The sequence below is a fragment of the Camelus ferus genome, chromosome 5 (assembly GCF_009834535.1).
Source record: "Camelus ferus isolate YT-003-E chromosome 5, BCGSAC_Cfer_1.0, whole genome shotgun sequence".
NCBI lineage: Eukaryota > Metazoa > Chordata > Mammalia > Artiodactyla > Camelidae > Camelus > Camelus ferus.
This window is the reverse complement of record NC_045700.1, coordinates 77157501-77179849: the sequence shown is the minus strand read 5'-3', so window position 1 is coordinate 77179849 and position 22349 is coordinate 77157501. Positions and strand designations below refer to the sequence as shown.

At 37.0% G+C, this 22349-nt stretch overlaps 1 protein-coding gene across 1 annotated transcript in view; it reads right to left on the bottom strand.

Annotated features, from left to right (window-relative positions):
* Positions 1-21286, bottom strand: part of TMEFF2 (transmembrane protein with EGF like and two follistatin like domains 2) — a 223558-nt gene extending 202272 nt beyond the window's left edge. Inside the window, exons 1-4 of the mRNA XM_006186808.3 lie at positions 20710-21286; positions 18207-18316; positions 10451-10580; positions 5921-5947 (exon numbers count right to left, since the gene is read on the bottom strand). Coding sequence (XP_006186870.1) covers positions 5921-5947; positions 10451-10580; positions 18207-18316; positions 20710-20881 — 439 coding nt within the window. The 5' untranslated portion in view covers positions 20882-21286. The remainder of the gene's footprint in view (positions 1-5920; positions 5948-10450; positions 10581-18206; positions 18317-20709) is intronic.
* Positions 21287-22349: the final 1063 nt, after the last annotated feature.

Below are 22349 nucleotides of genomic sequence, written 5' to 3'. Positions count from 1 at the left end.
TCAACACTGTGAAGACTTCACTCCTCTTTGAGGTGCAGAGCTAGCTGTCTCCTCTAAATACGGAAAACTGTGATTGGGTATGTAGACTTGTTAGCATTGTCTCTGCATCAGTACTGTAAATCATGGACTTAAAAATCACTAATTAAAAGACCCATATTTCTAATCAAACCCTTCAGAGAAATTATATTCTCAGAGTAAATGGGAATAAAGAGCAAAGGTAATATAAATTCTTTTCACTTCAGTTTTAATTTTTTGGAGTCTGAAGTTCTTTGCCTTAGTTTATTATAATCATCTTTTCCTATCAGCAGATGTTACTCTCCTTTACTGATAAAATAAATGAATCTCCAAAGAGCTTGAGAGTAAAATCACATAGGCATCATTCAAGTCAATTAAAAATCTAGAATACAAATCTCCTGATTCATAATCTAAAGCCATGTGTATCACACTGCATACACTGATTACATTTATTTTCCTAGATGTGGTTTAAAAAACAAAACAAAACATATGGGTGATTTAGAAAAAAAAGTTTGTAGTATCCATTTCACATCAAGCAATCTTCTCTGGAAATTCAGTCAATTATTACTATTTTACTGGGAAAAAAAAGTTATTTTCATTTTTAAGATGGTAGTCATGTGTGAAAACAAAGTACAGCCATGTTGGTAACAAAGGCTCCATTCTCCTCTCTTCACTTTCCATCATTCTCATTTTGTTCCCTCCTTCTGTTTGCTATTTGTATTGTTCTAATTTCATTACCCATTGTCTTCATTCACCCTACCTCTATTTCATTACTCCATCGCACTATTGTTTCTCTTTGAAGTACAGAGAAAGCAAAATGGATTCATTCCACCCTTTGAAGACCTGAGAAAAGATTTCGATTGTGGTTCAGATGTCTATAAACTCATGTCCAGCCAGAGCAGCAGCTCTCAGGTGTAGGACAGCAAAAGCAAAGAGAGTTTCTGTTTTCTCCCCATATGTATTGCCCTGGAAGAATCTCAGACCTTTCATACATGGTAGAATTTTTTACTGAATCAGTATTTCAGCTGAAGGTGCTTATAACTGATGCCTGTGAGACTTTGGCTATAATGTGTACTCAATGGAGAAACTACACAGTGAGGCATAGTGTGCTGGCAAGAACTTGACCATGACAGTAAGGTGGAGAAGGTACGGATGGAAGTCAGGAAAGGGAATGGAAGAAAAAGTCACTTAGTCTAATATAAGAATATTTTATGGAATGAATATTCAGCTCCCTGTAATTTATAGTATATTTAACATTTTATTTCTACAAGGGATTATTTTTCTTTTGATGATTAGAACCATAATTTTCTCATTGTGTGCTAAGAAAAGAATTTACATGTAAATCTCCTTGAGTGTAAAGAACTGTGTCATATTCAGCTTTATAGCTCCAGAAACCTTGCCACAGTCCCCAGGTTATATTAGGCTTTTTCAATTCAACTGAATTTCTGAATATCATTAAATCCACATTAGAAACATAAGACATTTTTAAAAATAATTTTAAGTGCTCAAATTTGTTACAATACTGCTTCTAGTTTTTAGCAATCCACATAATCAGAAACAGTCTAGGGTCTATGATTTGTGGCAACATAAATACTTCTTGTTCTATCCAAAGTATATACGAAATAAATATCTTAATTATAGACATCCAAGTGACAGCATACAAAGATAATTTGCACAGGACAATTTTGCATTAAATAAAAACATACCATAACTGATTTTTTGCATTAAAGTCATCATAATAACAATTACCTGGATTACTAAAATAAAAATCAGACTTTCTTTATACAAATAATAGATGTAAATTTAATTTGATTTGTTGCTATACAATTTGACATTATTCTCTTAATTAAAGAGATTAATTATTAAAGAATTCTCTTAAACCTGTGTAATTATATAAGTTGTATAAATAGGCCCAGTGCTTCATTTTATCTCATGAATTAAAAATATACCCATTGTATCTATGCTGTGTATCTTAGAGACATTTTATTTCTATAGACATTATCATACAACTTCCCATAAGCTGTTATTAAAATTTAATTGTGGATTCTTCCAGACTTTTAGCAGGATAATATATTTATGATAATTTTAATAGTTAAAATACAGTTTTTATTTTACCAGACATATATTTTGTCTTTAGGAACCTATCAAAAGTCTACTTAATCCAGAAATATTATTAAGAATAATGGAAAATATTCATGGCCTTGTCTTTATAGTATGACTGAAAGATGCTGAAAGAAAAGCAGGTGTTACAAATTATCCCTTAACCACCCACACACCCTTAGATTCTGAGAGAAGGCTCCTTTAATACCTTTTTTCTTACTGCAGTATTTGTTGCTTAAGGAAGTCTGTGGCTGGATAAGATGTTATTATCCCTCCTACACACACCCATTTTTCTTATTTACAGCATTAAATCTTCATATACATAAGTATTTGAAACACCAATCCATTCCTTTTTACTACTTTCTGAAATTCTTTGGAATTTGGTCTATACAGGACCATGTATTTTATCACCTCCCTATCAGACACATATATAGTTAATTACAGTTTATTCTGAATTTTTTTTCAGGTGGGAGTCTATCCAAAAGGTTATTTGATGTAGATATCTTTCCAACTAAACATTTTTGTTCGGAACAAAAAGGATTCCATAAACAGCCAGTCTTACGTTCTGAACTAATAATACAAAATTATTCTTTGTATTAATGAATTTTCTCAAACACTAAAAAAAGAGGACTGAGTCACTGAAGTGGGAAAAGCCAACCTTTAAGATTTGTATGCAATATTTTTCCTTATTACTCTACAAATTACCCTGACAAATGAATGCAGTACATTTTGCAAACCGTGGGGAAGACATGGTAAACATGTTTTACTAAATAATGTTAGTCTTTTGAATTGTTTCATCTGAATAAATAGATCAATAGTTAAAGATTTTAAAACTCTCTATAAAATGGGTACTAACAAGTTAATATAAATTTTATGAAACCTTTAGATCCATTTTATATTGTAGTAAAAATGTTCCCACAAGTGTGGTAAATGACAGATATGCTCTTGTGAAAATGAATTAAACAAATTATTTTTCAAATAATCAGGCCTAATTTTCAATGCTAAGGCAATATTCATTCATTTAAAAACATAAGACAATCTAAAAAAAGTAAAAATTGATGTATTTCTAAAGTGATTTTGGATTTGGATATTTATGATACCATTTTTGATAGTCACACATGTAAGTGTTTTGTAAATAACATTGTTCACTTCGCTATTCAGATCAATGCACTCCATTTGGGAATTATATTAACTTTTGTTAAAGGAAATTAGAAAAATAACCATTAACCATCTAAAGTGCTTGCAAAGATGCCCCCATTATTAACTAAATACACGTTATTGAGAATATATCCCATAGAGACCAGTCAGAACAATCACGAGCTAGGCTTGTTGGATTAACCAGCCAAACACAGGTAATTCAGTCACTTCTGGTTAATTCAAAGGAAACTGATTCTGGCTCCTCTGATATCTTGGTAATAGGAACTCTGTCAGAATATAGAGCAAGTCCATCTTCTGTATAGCAGAGGTAGCAAGTCAAATATATTTTATGTACAATCCAATGGATATGGGAATTGGAATGTGCAAGTCACTCTAAGTTTACAGGTTCTAGTTATTAAGCCTTTTTGTCATTTTATGTTAGAGTAATAAAACTACAGAAAAGTAAAACCATTAGTATTTCAGAGAAAAGTAACACATAGACTAGAAAAAAAATTGATTTAGTAAAAACAAAACAGAAACACTGTCTCTGTCTTTTTAAAAAAAACTATGCAGCTAAGACTAAATACTTATTTACCACAACTTTCAGAGCAACAATTCTTTAAAAGAAATTCAACTGAGAATTAAATGTGTTATTTGCTTTTTTTCTCCTCAAAACAGTTATCTCTTAAGAAGTTGCTTTTTTTTTCTCTCTCTCTAAGTTATGATAAAGCACTTATAATTGAAAGGAAGGGTAAAAATAAAAAAGGAGAAAAAATTAAGGAAAGTAATTTCCAACTAATATATAAAATTTAACTTATAAATATCATATTCACGAGATTAAAATGATTTCCCCCTCAAATTCCCTTGTTCAGATCATAGGATAACATAGTGAACCTACGATTTCAATATAAAATGCAACAAAGAAGAAGGAGGTTGACTATACCATCAATCGTATGTGCTAATTACAGTGAATGAAAACTGGAAACTAGAGTCTGAAACATACACCACAACTTATTATGAAAGAAAATGAAGAAATGATTTATGATATGAAGAGAAGACTCAATTAGAAAAAGTATACTGTGATGCTTTAACAAAAGGGCAACGGGGATATTCTGTGTTTTGTTTTTAAAGATGCTAAAAATTAAGACTTGTTGCATGAAAAGTAGAACAGTTGAGATAAAATGATACCTGTCCAATTAAGTAGTCTACACATAAAACTAAGGAGCTGGGAGTGTACAGAGTTTTGTAGTTCTTTCTAAAAGCAACATTTAAGAAATTGATTAATTTCTTAATATTCCAGTGGTGAAATATTTACTCAAGGAACTCTTTTTTTTCCCCTTTCTTTTTCTCCTTAAGATTTAATTTGTCCTAGAAGCTCCTTTTTTCAAAACTTCTAGAAGCTTTCTTAGGAATACTACATTAATCAGCTAGAGAAAAACATTAATTTCATAGAAGTAGTAAAAGATTGTCTTAACATCAGATGACTGTCCAATGCCGAATGACATGGAAATACATTTCATACTCTCACAGTACTGAACCTTGACTCCTGTTCAGTTTTAGTCTTTGTGTAAAAAAAAAAAAAAAGTGCTCCAATATGCTGCTCTAATTGTAGTCTCTGATTACTTATGAACTAGTTAAGCCTTTCATTACATAAGGCGACTTGAGAAATCTTTAAAGTGTTGCCCAAACCAGATAAGGTGAGCAGTACAGATATGACTTTCCTGAATCCAGAGACTTCTCTTCCTTATCTTTTATCAAATTCTTCATTTGAAAACTAAAATTACTTGGAAACATACATTTAGTCACTTTATACAACTTAAGCAAGGCCTTGAGAGAAAATGTTTATGTTTTTTATTCATTCTCTTTTCATTATCCTTGCTGAAATTATATCTAGTTGCTTTTTTTTTTCTTGTAGTGTATAAAGGTAGCATTTTGTTTGGATTTCATTTAGAAAAGCATTTTGGGAAATTTACAATGAAGGTTCAATCCAGAAATAATTTCTTACTTGGCAGTAAGTATATCAGATCAAATTTTGAAAGCTTCTGCCTGTCTCTTATCTTATATGCTTCTTTAAACACATAACTAAATCATGAAAACATATATCTTATTTTAGTGAAAATAGCTAGAGATTAATTTAATCAAAGAAATCAAAGATACTATCTTATTTTCACTGGCTTAAAGTTTATCTTTTTTACTTTTCTTTTATAAACTAGAGCTCCTTCAGTTTCAAACTATTAATTTGATAATTATGACCTTGTTTACATGATAGTTATATATGTGTTAATATCAATACCTTGTGATTATATATTTAAAAAACCCAATATTTAAATAGTTTTCTCATGAGTTTTCTGCCCTGCCACAAATGCTTGGAGGCTTCCTTTAGGAAGTTCTGACATGCATATTTATCTTGAAGTTAACTCAAACGCAAACACAAACAGGAAGATTAGATGGAAATGGAGTTAAGTATGATTCATAAATATATCAAGTAATTTACATGGCATATACATTTACTTAATAAAGAGAATGGTATTTTTTGGTTTTGTTTTCCTTTTCCTAAAATGCAAAATATGAATTTGTCTCAGTTATCTGTGATGGCAAATACATAAGTAAATATCCAGAGATAATAGCCACATGTAAGTCTTCAAATATATAAAGAGGCAACTCCTACCTCCATCTCCAGATCCTGATCCTGCATCTGGGGGAAAAAAAAGAAATAATTTGTTTTTGCTTAAAAACATATGCAAAATTTTTTTGCCTTTAAAAAAAATTCATATTTATGTTCTCTGTTAAGATGGTAATATATTGAAAAAAAGCTAATATTTAATTAATGAAAAATACAGTCACATCAATTTAATTTCTATAACATAACTTATAAAGTAAATTCCCTATTATTTTCATTCTTAAACTTCATGAAAAAAATATTATCTAGTTTTGGAATAATTCCTAGACTTGACTATGTAAAATTTCTCATTTTTATTTTAATCAAGATTAATTTGGTGTCATTAACAACAACAACCAAAAAAACTGAAAATAAGATACTTATAGTGATTGGTGAGATTTAGAAATTAAAGTCTAAGATGTGGCAAATAAACTTGTAAGTGAGGCTTATATTCTTGTATAGTGCAAATACAAAGGGAAAATCAGTTTAAAAATGAGTATCTTTTTATGTAAGTGCTAATATGTTTTTCAAATACCACAACTGTGGATGTCCATCTGCAACCAAAATTGTCCTTTGTTTTTGAAATCAACAGAAGATTGAGCTTAATTTTTGCCTTTGTGATTAAAATTGGCTACACCCTAGGTGATGCCCGTAGAAAAGACAATAACCTCTCTCTGCCCTTCTTTCTCCACTTGTCTCTCCTCCCTCCCACATGATCACAACTCTGAAAGGTGTCTATTTCTGAGAACTCAGTTTCCGGAAAGACTCAAGTTTCCTATTTGGAGTCAAGATCATTGAGCTTCCACCAGTTTCCACCTGTTAAGTGTAGACATCATCTTCCTTCTGCCTCCCCACTTCCTCCCATGCTAAATACATTTGGTTGTGTATTTTTAATGTTAACACTGAGACCTAACACTACTACTGGTATTCTTTGTCTGATATGCCCTCATTTTACATTGAAATCTCAACCAGGGCTCAAGACCTATCTATATCAAATGCCACTTCTACAAATTTGTGTTTGCTGTTTTAGACCAATTAAAATAAAACACTGCTACTTGTTTGCCTCCATGACACTTTATTGAGAGATATCACACAGGAAGAAGCATGATGTATGAAGATCTACAAGAGGCTGACCCATAGGGAAGAGTGGATGCTTCCCCAATAGTCGTCCTTGACATTTTGTTAGACATGAGCATTGCCATGAAGGAGCAGTAGTTTAAATTGTCAGCCTTGGTGCAGACTCGTACTAACTAAATCCACCAGGTCTAACAATTTATCAAATCAGAATGTCAAGTCATTAACTGCTTATGTGACTAAGGCGCATGTCTTTGGGCCAGGATGGCCTCCTCTTAAAGGTAAGCTAGCAAAATCGGTAAAACAATTTATTATAAAAACGCTTCTTAGTCAACACAGACTCAAACAAGAATTTTAATCATATGATTTGACTGTTCGAAGATAACAGATTAAGAAAGGCTGATGCATTCATCTCCATAATAGGAAAATAGTCCAGTCAACTGAACTGAGTCCAAGTCACAGCACAATCACTTCTGGTTGGATGAGACTGTGCTTGATGGTCAATGGTTGTCAAGTCTCCTTTTTGTATCCTTTCACAGCTAGAATTATAACTGACTTTATTTGAATTAATTAGAAAGCTTAATTCAGTATTACTTGTAAAATCACCAGAGGCTAATAACAGGTTGTACTATTATAGCATTAATATATTCGACCTGTGATTTAGTTGAAGGTGTAGTTTCTTATTCCTTTCCTACTAAGACTGTAAACTTCTTTAAATCAAGAACCATGTCTTGGTCAGCTCTCTATACTTACATGTACCTAAGAGGAAATACATAAAAGTTAATGGATTCCAAGCTGCAAATATACTCACTGGGTAACATAAGGAATGTTAGTCAGTCTTCTTAAGCTTATTGGTCCTCTGGTCAATGGGTATACTAGTGTCTATCTCCTTGGACTATTGTGAGGATAACTGCACAACAGCACATTTTAAATGCTTATCACTGTGTCTAGAACATAATAATTAAAGTTTTGAGTGAACATTTTGTCTATTCATCTATAGATTTTCTATGAAATACATACAGGTGGAGAAAATCAAGGAAAATAGCAGTTGTATTTTGGTTTGTATTTCCCATGTATGTTTCTAAAACTTCAAAGGGCATGGTCCTTAAGACAATTTGTTTGATTTGACCCAAATTAAGTAGCTAGGGAATAAAATGGAAATATAAAGGGGGAAAACAGCACTTAAGTCCATGGCAATGTTATAAAATAGTGATGGGAAGCTTTAATGGTTTCTCCACTAAAAAATGAATCATCTTGGCAAACCCAGAGACAGGTAGTTTACTAAAGCCTTATTTAGTGAGACAGAAACACCTAAGAAAAGAAGTCATGCTGTCGTATCTGAATCTGGGCTCCTAGTCAATACATTTCTTACAAGGCAAAAAAGTGAAATTGACAGTGAGACTGTTGAGCAGACTGCCCAATAGGAAACCATTTTCCAGACAAAAAACGGTTTGTAAGTTCAATGAAACATAAAAACCATAAAGTCATATCTTCCACTGCTTTTTATTCCTAGAGATCACAACTTGCCACCTCCACTCAGTGCCAAAGAGCATTAAAAAATAAATGGAAAATCTATGAAGAAAAGAACAAGAATCTCTTTTAGATCAAAAGTCAGCACTCCAATTTATTTACAGTCAGACCTGGTTAGTCAGAATTACTTCCATCCCTCCATCATTATTCAGATCAAAACCCTTTTAGATTTACAGGTCCATGGAAGATGCATTCAGCAAGACTGACTTACTAATTAAATCCCACGGATATCTAGGTCTGTGAATGAGCTAGGGATGGATTACTCAATTGTGATTAAATTTTCTACTTGGTTAAGTATTTTCATAGTATAATCGACATATTAAGGCCTAGAATGGAGAGACTGAATGAATCAGAAGAATGTGACTGCATTCGCTGACAAGAACTTGGAAGCTGGCAAGTGAAAAAGAGAGATTTTGCTGCCAAACATTGTTAACCACAACCATAACTGCGTGACTGTTTATTATAACTACTGCCCACTGATCCTTATACTAGTCCTCCTCCTTTCCTACTGAGGGAGATGGTCCAATGACTCTCACAGGTGGCTCTTCCATTCATTACTTCTCATGTGTAGATGGCGCAGCAGTGATCTGTTTGCTGTAGCAAATAAACAAGAGGTGCACCAGCCCAAACTGCTCCCAGTCACCCTTGTGGGAAGGGCATTCACACTGGGAGGCAGAGAATCAAGCAGGAGCAAAGAGGACTTAAAAACTAAAACCAAAACCCAAAAGCCTACATCACTGTCCGTGAAGAATGATACCTTTCTCTTCTGCTAATTCTTAGGAACTTCGGTAGTCACCAGGACAACCTGGAACATTGTCAACTACTAAACAATCAGTAGGTCTCAGATAATCTTTTAGAGAGTAAGACCCTTTCCCTTTGCTCATTTACCACCCTGCCCAGCCATCATACACATAATTTTTAACATAATTCCCTCGAATAGAAATATTTATTATCTAAGAGGAACTTTTCAGTAAAATAGACCTTCCCTGGCACTATTCTATAGTGCCATTTTTGAAGAAAGTTCTTATTTTATATCACTATTGTTTTTTTCCTGAATATGCTTATATCGTCCAATTCCTCAGAAATAATGACTTTCCAGAAAGATGCTTATTTGCCGGTAAGGACAACTATCAGGGGACACTAAAATTTCTTTAATATACATGATTTTAGTGGCTCAAGCCTAACCTGAGAACTCAGCTGCATTTTATAGCATTGCTGTATCAAGTGGGGCTTTATTCCTCTTGTTTTTTTTAATCTTTTTCTTCCTGAAATGCCGTTCAGTTCTAACAACCATTGTACACAAAAATCCTGAAAAGCTAAAGAGCATATGGAGACACTCTTCCTTCTCACTGTCCTTACAGCATTCTCGATACAATATAACTGTTAAGCTTCGTGGACTCCCTGGCTGAAAGGACAGACATCATTAGAAGTTATGTCCATCACCGACAAACTTCAACATAATCTGTTAAATGTTAAGAAGAGCATTTTGCAGAGCTGCTAAGGCTAGCCACATCTCACCTTCCCCATCCAAATCTGCAAACTGCCCTCCAGCAGATGATGCTATTATTCCAAACAAACAAAACAAGTTTTACTCATGCTTAGAAAGGTTTCTATATATCTAGCACCTGAGCAGTCAAACTAGAGCTCTAATTATAGTATTCAACTGTCTGCATTTCATTAAATAACATATGTATTAAAATCTACTGAGATCCTTCTGGTAGATTTCTCTTCCTTCTAGAAGTGATTTGAAATGTAAAAATATAGAGAATAAAAATAATTCATGCTTTGTACAAAAGAATAAGAGGCTTGTCTAGCCAATATATAGTCTGAATTATTTAATTGCAGATAACATAACAGGAAACATAGCAAGACAGGGTTCTTGGATTCAGAATCCATTCAGAAGGGTTCAGGGTGTCTTCAGGATCACATACATACCTGTGGCACAGGATCCCTCAGACACCACAAGTATCTCACTCTGCTGTTTGCACGCAGCCTGCCGCAGGTAACACTCATTCTGGTAGCTCTCCCCATTGGAGCCGCATACAGGTACATAGTCACTGTTGCACTGGGGAGCACACAGAGGTAAGCCTATGGTTAGTACAGGAGTCTTCATGCTCCTGACACCTTGGGCAGAAATCATCATTTACAGAAAAAAGCACTTGTCTTCATATTTAGTGATCCCCATTGTCCCACTGTATCCATTAAGTCTTTGACCTTGCAAGGGCATCATTCAAAGATATACAAAAGCAATGTCAAGTAAGCCAATGTGGTCATTTGATTCAGATAGGGGGAAAAACAGCTTTGAAATTGATCAGGCAATTCTAACAAAGTGATAGGACAAGTAATAATAAAAAGATATAACAACAAATGTATCAATATTGTTTAATTTTTTTTCCTGATAGCCCATCTGGTGTGGTGGGAAAAATCAGAACATCCTGCAACATTTAAGCTATTCAAAATTAGGTAATGTCTATCTGTGGAGCAGAAGTATATAGCTGAAATGCCACAGAGTTACTCCTTAATATGTATTTTCCCTGTTGAATCTGAATCTTTACAAATTTATAAATATATGTATAAGACGTTTGGATTACTAATTAATTTTTTGTATATCTTTAGACCATTGGATCCTGATGCAGATACAGCGTAGAAAGAAACAAGAGACTATGAAATACAGGAAAAAAGTCAACAACTACTGAACTATATGTAAACTTGATTGACTATTCAAAAGTATGACTATTAATATATATTTCATAAAGACAAAAGTTCATTTTGAAAACAACCTCATTACAAAATGTACACATTTTACAATGGAAATTAGGCAACCTACAGGGTATACTCATCATAATATAATCACACTCTAAGGCTTTAGAGATACTTGGCTGTGTTCTATACCTGCTAATTAAAGCAGTGATGTGATTATCTCACGATTACTATGAGTGATGTGCTACATTGTTTAATTATAACAAATGTAATGATCAAGATGATTATTTATAAATACTCTCATGCCAGAGAAACAAAGTAAAGCACATATCACACATACACATGCATGTGAAAACACTTTTCTGTTTTCTACTTCTTATTAAAATATTTGGATTTTTGATGTGCTACAAATTTATAACAGATGTAAAATAAACCAATGATTTACTGAGATGGCTAGGGCTTTAATATATATGATAATAAACCTAAAATTCTAACATAAGTTAAATCTAGCTCAAGGATTTACGCAAAAATAGGAGCAAATTCTCAATATGGTTAAAATCTGATGACAAAAACCTGAGATTTATTTTCTTACTCTGCATTCTCTTAGAGTATTTGCACTTTCTTCTTCCCAATCAACCATTTAACTCTTGCTCTTTGCCGTTATGTAATAACGGCTTAACATCGTAACCATTTTTTTAATGGTATAAGACAACGTTCCCTGAAATGAAAGTTTTATGAGTCTTACTTTGCATCTATTATTGAAAAACCTAAATATAATTTTTTACTAATAGTGATATATTGTTCTCCCAATAGTAAATTCAAATTGTATGACACTCAGATTACAATCACTATAATTGCTAACAAGGTGATATAGATACTAACTCATATCTATCTAGAAATTATTTAAATATGATCAAAATGATTTAAATATTTTAAATATGAAATATTTTAAATATGATATATTTTAAAAATCTTCTTTATTACTACAATTTCTAATGTAGACATTCTGGAAGATTCTATATAATAATTCCTTTCCACAGTGACAGCTCCCAGACTCAGTCAATCTACATTATTATATTCTAAAAACTATTTTGATAGGAACTTTCCACTCATAAGGATCTTTAATTTATTAGGCAATTCAAACTCTATTCTAACCAGGTGATACCTGTGTAAGGGCTGCGTTCCACAAGCTTTCCAAAATATTTATCTGAAAATTGACCTACATAAAACTGAACATCTTTATCATTACTGAAAAAAAAAGGCAATAGAAAAATGTCAGTAAAGAGTTGAATTTTCCAACAAGCAGTACTGAAGGGATACCCAATAAATGGGGGTGGTGCTCATGTCAGAACCATGGCCAGGAGGCAGGTAGATGGATAAATGCTTGATAAATGTGCTATCTTCAGGACCAGGGACAGGGGAATGTAGGGAGGATTTATGAGGACCCACTAACGCTACAATAGTATCCGAGAATATGGAAGAGAGACCAGAAAGAAGTGAACAGCTGGTAATGTATTATAGTCAGTAGACTTACTGATCCTTTCAGTAGGCAGAAGAGAGTCATAATTAGTGTGAATGGCTGGGCTAGTTAACATCTCATGCTTGGGTGCTAGCATTCTTGTCCTGGGTTACCTTTAAATCTCCATCTCCAACCCTGGTTACAGTCAATACTTTGTGTGTAGATTATTGAGTCCACACCACATTTTCTCCTCTCTAATCCCTAGAATTTCCCTCTCTATTCTTCTCATCTACTTCTGCAGATTACTCAGATGTAGTCAGTAGATGGGGAGTGAGGGGTGGGAAGTATTTATGATCTCTGTCAAGTGCTAGTACACAATGCTGATATGCATCTTAAAATATCAAATAAACTGATAAAGTGCTCATATGCCACTTCTGAGGGATGCAGTAAGCCAAATGTGAACAGTGCTAAAAACAGAGCTGCCAAGTTCCATGCACAAGCCAAAAGGGAGATTTGTGCAGAGTTGAAAAGAGCTTAACTGTAGATTATCAGCACGATGTTTTTGGCCCTTAGTACCATGACTTGCACTCATTAAAATGAATAACACACAGAGGAAGCATACTCTAAATCATTAAGGCTCAAGACTGGCAGTCTGGTCCTAGATTCTCCCATTCCTCTCACCGCTTCGGTGTAAGACCTTGGATATATCCCTCAACAATGAGATATCTAACATGCTTATAGCTTAGTTTCCCCATTTAAAATGGTTAACTGGGGCATTTGGGAGGATTAACAGAGCCATGTTTTAAAATGGTTTGGAATACTCACTTATAAAAAGAAATAGAAATTATTTGCCTTTCATGATATGTATTTCAACTAGCAGAGTTACCATCTAACATTGACACTAAAGCATGCATGTCTAAAATTAGGAAAACAGAATAACCGTAAGTATAAAAGTAAGCTAACTACTATGTTAAAATATGCCAAGTTATTGGAAATAATTTTTTAGTGCTAATCGTGATACTGCTCAGTTTCAGATGGAGGGACAGATTCAGATGTTCAGTGACATGCTAAAGTCCACATAGTTGGCTGGTAAGAGAAAAATCAAGACTTGGGCCCAGATGGTTAAGCTCATAAATGTATGTGTTGTCCAAACTTCCTCTCCAGGGAAAAGCGATTCTGTTTTTATTCAGATGTTTTAAAAATCTAAAGTTTATTTTCCAAATATGTGTTTTTCAGTGAATGATTTTGTTCCAAAATGCCCACATTGCTTAAGAAAGCAGCAACGTGTCAATGAGTGGATTCAATGACTTGATGCTCTAAGATATATGGAATTCATTTTGTTACAAATGAACCAAAAATTTATGGGAGAAGTTTTTCATGTGATTTATTGCTTGTTTGGTTAGTAAAGATTTCTTTTCACTGAGATTTCAGCATCTAGAAGTGATGCATAACTTGTATTTTATATATTGTCGGCACCTTCCATGGAATCTGGCATGGAGAAGGCTCTCCACAGATGTTAAGTGAATTCTGTTATATTCCCAGTTGTCAAAGGCTTCGGAATAATGGCTTAGGATATGGCATGTTTCTTTTCCAAAAAAGAAAAAAGATAAAAATCCTGCATATGTCCCAATCTTTTGATCATTCCAGAGGTAACTTTTACTTCTCTGTGACTATATTTCTCCATATGGAAAATTTTTATGATTTGAAAAGAGTGGGCAGGACTGTGACTGTGGCAACAGTGACTCTGCATGACTTCTGAGACTAGGTCATTAAAGGATACAGCTTCTACCTGGCGCTCTCTCTCTCTCTCTCTGGATGCTTGCCCTTAGAATCCAGCCACTGTGCTATGAGGAAGACCAAGCCAGTTCAAACAGAGAGACCCACATGGAGAAGGACCCAGGTCCCCAGCTGATAGTCCAATACACTGGGGAGAGCCCCGAGAGAAGTACACACCAAGCCTTTTGAGTTCCCTCCGCCGCTCAGCTAATGCCAATGGGAGCAGGGATGAGCTGTCTCCATAAAGCGCTGTCCAACTTCAAATTCATGAGTTAAATAAATGTTCATTGTTTTGAGCCACTAAGTTCTGGGCAATTTGTTATGCAGTCCTAGTAACTGGAACAACTGCAGATCTAAAGCATGGCTTATTAAATTAAAATATTTCACATTCAAATTGAATGATACCTGAAAAACATAAGTCATCATCATATTTTGAAACTATAAAGTGATAACTGATCATTACATATTCATTGACATGACGAGTTCTATCTATGAATAGCTGCACATAGGTCTTATTTTCTTCTTTCTTCTTTCCTCTTTCCATCCATCCATCCCTTCATCCATCGACTGTCTCTAAATTTTCATCCCCATAACTGATTTATCATAATGGGCAGCATACCATTTTGTATGCAGATAGGAAGGCAGAATGCATGAGGTTGCAGGCCATTTCTGGAACTCATATCATCACCCAAGAATTAGCTGTACTACTTTTGATGTAAGAGTTGTCTACAAGAAGTTGGTGCTTTTGTTATTGTGACTCATATTTTTATTTGCATGAATAATGTCCTAGAAAAAAATGAGATTTGATGTCAAAGGACCTAGGTTCTTGATTTGGGATCATCAATTAACAGTAAGTTATTTACATTTATGGGTTTTTATTTTCCTCATCTGTAAAAGGAGGAGAAAATAATTATTTCACACAGTTGTGAAAAATAAATGAGATGATGTGTTTGAAGGGTAGATGTTTATTTTAAATCATCTAAGAGAGGTGAAGATAAATACTTGTTCACCTCAGTGCTCCAATAATAATTCACGTTAAAAAACATATACACACATACACCCATTTCTCTTTGAAATTTATTTCTCTACCAAAAAGACCATGGTTGCATCCCATTTTGAATATAAAAATTGGGGTTTGTATCTGAAAGCAGAAGAAACAGAGAGTAGATGACCTCAGCTAGTTTAGAATAGTATATAGGAAAACAGATTTTCAGGACATCTCCCTTTTCATCAGATACTGGGCAAAGAAAATCTCAAATTCATTGGAAAGTACTGAGTCAAGATACTCCTAGCGTAAAAATATCTTATCTCTTAATTCTTTCCACAACTTGTACATTTTCTTTGAACTTGAAGTTAATTCAGCCACTCAATATTCCCGGTATGGGTAAACTCTAAAATTTTCCACTAGGGAAATGCTTATTTTCTTCTGACAGACTGACAACTATTGCAAAGCACAGACTAATAGCAACAGTAATCTAGTAGTAAATTTCAAATGCTACAGGCAATAGGAAGCGGAAATTTACATTTTAGTTTCTTACTCAAATTTGCATTCATTGCCCTCCCCTAATCTATTCCATTCAACAATTATTTAAATTAATGACAAACGTAACTGGCTGACCAATGTATGAAAAAAATAAATACCTCTGTTGATAAAAGATTTACCAAAACCCTTTGTGGAACCTGAAAACTGAACACAATTTCTTTAATAAGAAACTTATACATTTCCTTTCAGTAACATGCATTCATTTAGAGTTTTATGAACTCTTCTTTTTTTTTCTCTGTTGGCAAAATCTTGTTATGATTATGGCTTTCCATCTGTGGAACATTCTCCTTGGTTCATTTTATACTGTTTATGAGTTCACTTCTTATGTCTACCTGTGGTTATTGAAAAGAAGACAAATTTGGGGGAATTACAAACTGAAAGGGGAAAAACATCCACAAAATCCTGGGGCTTTTTAATTAATGACTTATCTAACTGTACTTTCCCTTTAGTTAGTGTTTGGGGGAAGTATGACTTAGAGAGTTTTTATGCTCCGTCTCTCTCGAGTAGCTCCTTGAAAGAACATAATTACATTGTTCAGTGTGGCTGGAGACCTTAGAAGGTGGTGTTGCACGCATATTAAATACGTATTAATGTTCCCAACACTAGACTATGGTCTAAGAAAGACTGAAGCATGGGCACAGCAATGTTTACCCACTAGGTGGTGGCACACTTGACAAATACCAGTTGTTTATTGCTTTTCTTAGAAAGAAAAAAATGATGTCCCAGAAGTTTTTAGCTTATCTATAAGCTATTCAAACTATATTTAAATGTGAATTCCCTTCTCTCTCTCACTGGGAGGTTGAATTCAATCTGAAATATTTAAATTTCACCAACAATTCTAAATATTACATACAGTTGGCCCTCCAAATCTGCGGGTTCCACATCCACAGATTCAACCAACTTTGAATAGAAAATATTCTAGGAAAACGATTCCAGAGAGTTCCAAAAAGCAAAATTTGAATTTGCCACTTACCAGCAACTATTTATATGGCATTTGCATTGTATTTACAACTGATTACATAGCATTTACATTGTATTATAAGTAATCTAGAGATGACAAAGTGTACAGGAGGATGTGCATACATCTTATACAAATTTTACATAATCTTATATAAGGGACTTGAGAATCTACGGATTTGAGTATTCATGGTGATCCTGAAACCAGTTCCCATGGATGCTGAGAGACAGCTGTACCGTAACAAAGTTTAGACCTGTATTTGAGTTCTAATGTTTTATTTCCTTAAAAACTTTTTTTTTTTTTTTAGTTTTGCTTATAGACTTGGAAAAGTTTTCCCTGATCTCAGGAATATAGTTTCATTTATGCAAATATTTCCGGGTTGACCCTTACATTATATTTCATGTATATTTTAAAAAGTAATTCAATAACACTCAGAGGTGAATATAAGATATCAGTGCAGCATCTCTAATATTTGAATTACATAAATATATTGAGAGAAAAAAGGTTTATAATTTACATGGTAGAAAGCATTTGTTAGATGATGACTATAATAATGACATTGAGAGTTCCACCTTTAATAAATACTAATAATTTACTTTTGATGATACCACTGTTGCAATCTTTCTTTTAATTTTTATTTATTTTTTTAACATGAGGCAAAACACGTCTTTCTCATGTTTATAAAATGACTTGTGGCTATTTGCACTGTTTCAGATTCCTGAGAGAGTCAGTTGTAAGTGAATGTGGTATCCACGAAAAGTTGACATATATTAATAAATGTCATGATTTCCGAACTAGCACGGTAGTTTTGAAGTCTCATTCATAAAGAGTTCATTTAAAAACTTAACCAGATTACCAGGATAATAAAACCCAAGACCATTAAAACAGAGCAATATGATCAAAAGATCAGAGCACCGATAGAAATAACCAAAGTAGAAATCCACACTCCTTATCTACCAGTGATTTTGACTATTACCCCCAGTAGCTGACTTGTAAAATGCACATTAGAAGGGGCACAGAAACATAATTTTCCTTTGGCACACCAAAAAGAACAACCTGAAGCATTCTACCTCCAGCAGCATTTATGACTGTGGCACCTACACTTCTCCAAAAAGCGATTTTGACATCGGTTGGCTCTGTTGCCAGCTTTCCTCTTAGCTTGCACAGCTATAAGTTGCCAAGTGATGGGCTGTAAAGGAAGATCTTTGCTTTGTAGTCTCATTAATGAATTGGAAGATGCAAATAGAACTCTTACCTTGAACTGACAGACGCAAGTCACAGTGTCTCCAATTCTTAAACATTCCCCATCAAATTTACAGGTGTTGGTGTCACAGAGGAAGAGATCATTTTCTCTGTCATCATAGCCTCAAATTTAAAGAGAACACTCCAGTCATTTAAAAATTTTGAAGAATTGAACAACAACAACAAAAAAGAAATATCTTGAAGCTTTAAAAGAATTGCCCTAAATTTTAATTCCGACAACCACCGCTGTACTGCAAGGTCATTCTTTACTGATAACCTAAAAAAAGTCTAATTAAGTGATTAATATTTGTTTCTTTTTTTCACATTTCTTTTTTAGTCAACTGTCTTTTAATGCTCTTTTTTGATGATGCTGTTTTATTTTAGCTTGGGTTAATACTGGCAGTGGTGAATGAGGATTTAACACTGGTTTCTTAGCTTACTTATTTTTTCTCATTAAGTAGACTATAGTTTATGGCCCCCAAACTCTACATTTTAGAAAAGGGCTGATGATGGTCTCTGAATGCCATTTTACCATTGCTCCATCTTTACTCATTCTTTCGCTTTAAGGCCTGGAATAACCCCATATTTGGAATTTTTCCAGACAAAGAGGAAACAAAGCCCCAATAATAAAGATAAACAGGCACAGTGTTTTCTCTGATGGTCTGTCTGGCTCAAATGAAGATTGATCACCTCCAAGTTAACAGAGGTGGAGGGGGGTGAGTGCCAGGTTCTTGACAATCTGCCTGGAAAGCCAGTTTATTTTCTTTAGTTTTTGCAGATCCCTGTAAGATATCTGGCACCAATAAATTTCTTGATTGCCAACCCCAACTTCATATTTAAGTTAGTTATTTCCTAAAACAGTACCATAGTTAGGGATGAAACAAACTAGTCATGTTGGGCTACAAAGCTATCAACATTTCAAACAATTGATTTTGCAGATTGCTTAATATTACTATGATAAAGCACCTAAAAAGTGATTAGGCACCTGCAAAGTGGAACTTAGTTTTTCTAAAATAACATATATGCAGACAGGAGCCACAAATAAGTTAAAGAAAACATGTTGAGTTTCATAAAAATCCCGAATTTAGAAACTGCCAAAAACAGAACAAAGGCGATATATTGACCCCAGTCTAATAGGGTTGCAACTCTCAACTTGTCTTCAAAAAGCACAAACTACAATGATACATAATAATTTTCCTTGTGAAATTTACTTCACTAACTACCCAGGACTACATATTCTTTCATCCTGTAAGTTACAGTTGGTCATTTCCTCTTCTCCAAAGTTACATACACTTCTGCTCACATACATCCCTGAAAGCCACTTTATTCGGAGCTAGATTCAACTTCAGCAGAATCGTATACACAGAGAATGAATAATTACATACACATTTGCCAAAACTAGAACAGACCAGACCTAGGAGACATACTCAGGCATGTTAATGGAGTTTAAAATGCCAATGAAATCATACCACAATCCCTCCCGGTACATTATACTACGGGCTATCACACTGAAATACGAAGCTAGCTCGGACGAGTGCAGCAACTTCCATCCTTGGGCCCTATTTAATTAGGAGGCTTCAGTAGAGCAAAGCCTGCCAAGCTCTCTCGTTCAGACTCTGAAGGGATCCGAGCAAGCAAGAAGCGCCTGACGCACTCCAAGGAAGCCTGCCCAGAAATGGAGGAGTCAGCGCCCAGTGGGGTCGGTTCCACCCTCTGCCCGCCTACGCGTGAGCCTGCCGGGCCTTGCTCTTGCCCACCCCGGCCTGGGAGAGCGCCGCATGATTCTTTTCTCAACTTCCTTCCACCATCTAGGAGGCAAGAGAAAGGCATCTCAGGGATGCAAAAACGACGTCTTTTCAGCCAAGTAGAGGAAGGGGTGTGTGTGTGTGTGTGTGTGTGTGTGTGTGTGTGTGTGTGTGAGAGAGAGAGAGAGAGAGAGAGAGAGAGAGAGGGAGAGAGAGAGAGAAACTGTATCTGTTGAAACCGAAGCTCCTTTAGAATCTGTTTAACCTGGTCTTTAGTGCCAGACCAGTGCAACCTCTGTGGCACTGTTGCCAGGAATCAGTGTTTCTCCTGCAGTCACCAACTGATTTATTGCTTTCTTACTGGTTCTTTCTCATAAAGTTATTTCTCGCTCGTTTTAGCTAGACTTTTTTCTTTAAAGATAGAAAGGGTTCTGTTTTTGTTTCCCTAAGGACTGATGCTCTTTTCGGTGGATCCACAAAACCATCCCATGTAATATTTCTTAAAATCTTCACAGCTGCAATTTAAGAGCAAGGATGCAAAGGTTCCTACACTTGCACTTTCTGTCCTCCCTAGAGCCCCCGTCCCCCTTCCAGAGCGGCCTGAAACAGTTCTCTGTTGTCCTCTGGTGGGTGGGGGTTTGGTGGTCTCAGGGGTTTGGGGCCGTTGGAGGCAAGGGGCTGGGGAGACGCACTAGGAAAGGTTGAATTGTACTGGAAACGCGCGTTTCCCCTGCGGGGTTAAGGGGTCCAGGGTTGGGGTTCTGGACTTACCAGAGCAGTTCCAGCCGGTGGGCGTTTGGCAGTCACTTAAGGAGGTAGGGAAAGCTGCAAGCTTCACCGGGCGGGCTACGATAAGTAGCATCACCGGCAGCAGCAGCAGCCAGCAAAAGCCCTCGCAAAGTGTCCAGCTGCTGCACTGCCGCGGGGACTCCCACAGCACCATGACTAGTTCGCGCAACTCTGCAGCAGCAAACGGCTTCCGAAGAACACAAGATCTCGGGGGCCAGACAGCGGGCTACTGAGCATCCCGCGGACGGTGGCAGCAGAAGCGGCGGCGGTGGTCGTGGCACCTGACGAGGAAGCAGCAGCCAAACCCGCGCATGATCTCCGGAGTTTCAGCAACATCCAGTGACCCGACTCAGCCTTGGGAGCGAGAGGGTCTTCCTCTGAGAAGCCGCGCGGAAGACGCGGGAAGCTGCTGCCATAAGCAGAGGGCTCTGCAAGCTAGGGCAGCAAGAGGAGACCGGACTCCGGAGGGCAGAGGACAGGAGCCCAAGGAGGCTGGATGGAGGGAGAGTCAAAGCGCCCCGCAGCCCAGCAGCCGCCTCTCGCGCTCTGCCGCCCGCATCCCTCTGGCGTTTGGGAAGCAGCAGGTCCTTAGCCCGCCCGGGATCACGTGGGAAGAAGCAGCCGAGCGCTGATTGGCGGAGCGGGATGCAGGTCCCGAGAGGGAGGGGTCGGCGAGGAGGTGCAAGGAGGAGACGACGGCGGATGCCACAGATGGGCTCGCTCACCAGGCACTGGCCCGAGTGGGGCTAGGCCGAGATGGCTCAAGTGAGAAGCGCGAGCCTCAGGACGGACGACTCCCAGACCTTTAAACACCACCTGCCCTTTCACTTTCCGCCCCAGGACGCCCCCTACCCAGAGCTGGTCCTATCTAGGGCCCCTCTTTGGTGCGTGACCCCCGGCTGCGACCGCCAGCCGCGGCGGGGTGGCGTCTCTCGGAGCTGGAGCTGGTGAGGGCGGAGGTGGCCGAGGAGCGGTCGCAGCAGGGCGGAGAGGGGAGAGCGGGCACGGAGGAGAGGGCGTCCTGCTGGTGCCCTGCGCTCCAGCGTGCGGGAGCGCGCCGCCTGGCTGTAACGGGATACAGGCTGGGAATGTTGCCGCGGAGAGCCCACGGACGTTTCTCTAGGGACTAGCAGGAAGCAGGAGAGGGTGAGAGGCGGTGGTGTGAGAACAGCTCTGGCTGGCCTGGAAGCAGCAGCAGTTCCCACAGGAGCCTGCGAACCTGAGGCAGCTCGCCCAGCTGGCTCAGCCAGCCTTCCAGGCTCTCTCCGCTTCCTTCTCTCCCTCTCTCTCTCTCTCTCTCCTCCCCTGCCTGGCACCCCTACAGCCCCGACACAGCCCGAGGAGACGAAGGTTTGAAGCCCTCTCCTTTGCACGCTACCCTCTCCAGCCGGGAGCCTATTTGCGTGGCTGTCTGAAAGGTGCGGGCAAATGTGTTTCGAAGGTCAGGTTTAGTCGGGACAAGTCAGAGTGAGGAAGGGAAGGCTCCTCTGCACCAGCCACGGTGGGTTGCCGGGCGCACCCGCCCGGAAGCGGCGTCCCAGAAGAGCCGCTCCCTTGGGCAGCGAGGGTAGTGGCCTTGGGCGCTTTACGCAGGTCTCTGCTGGATCTCCAGGAACCTGGGC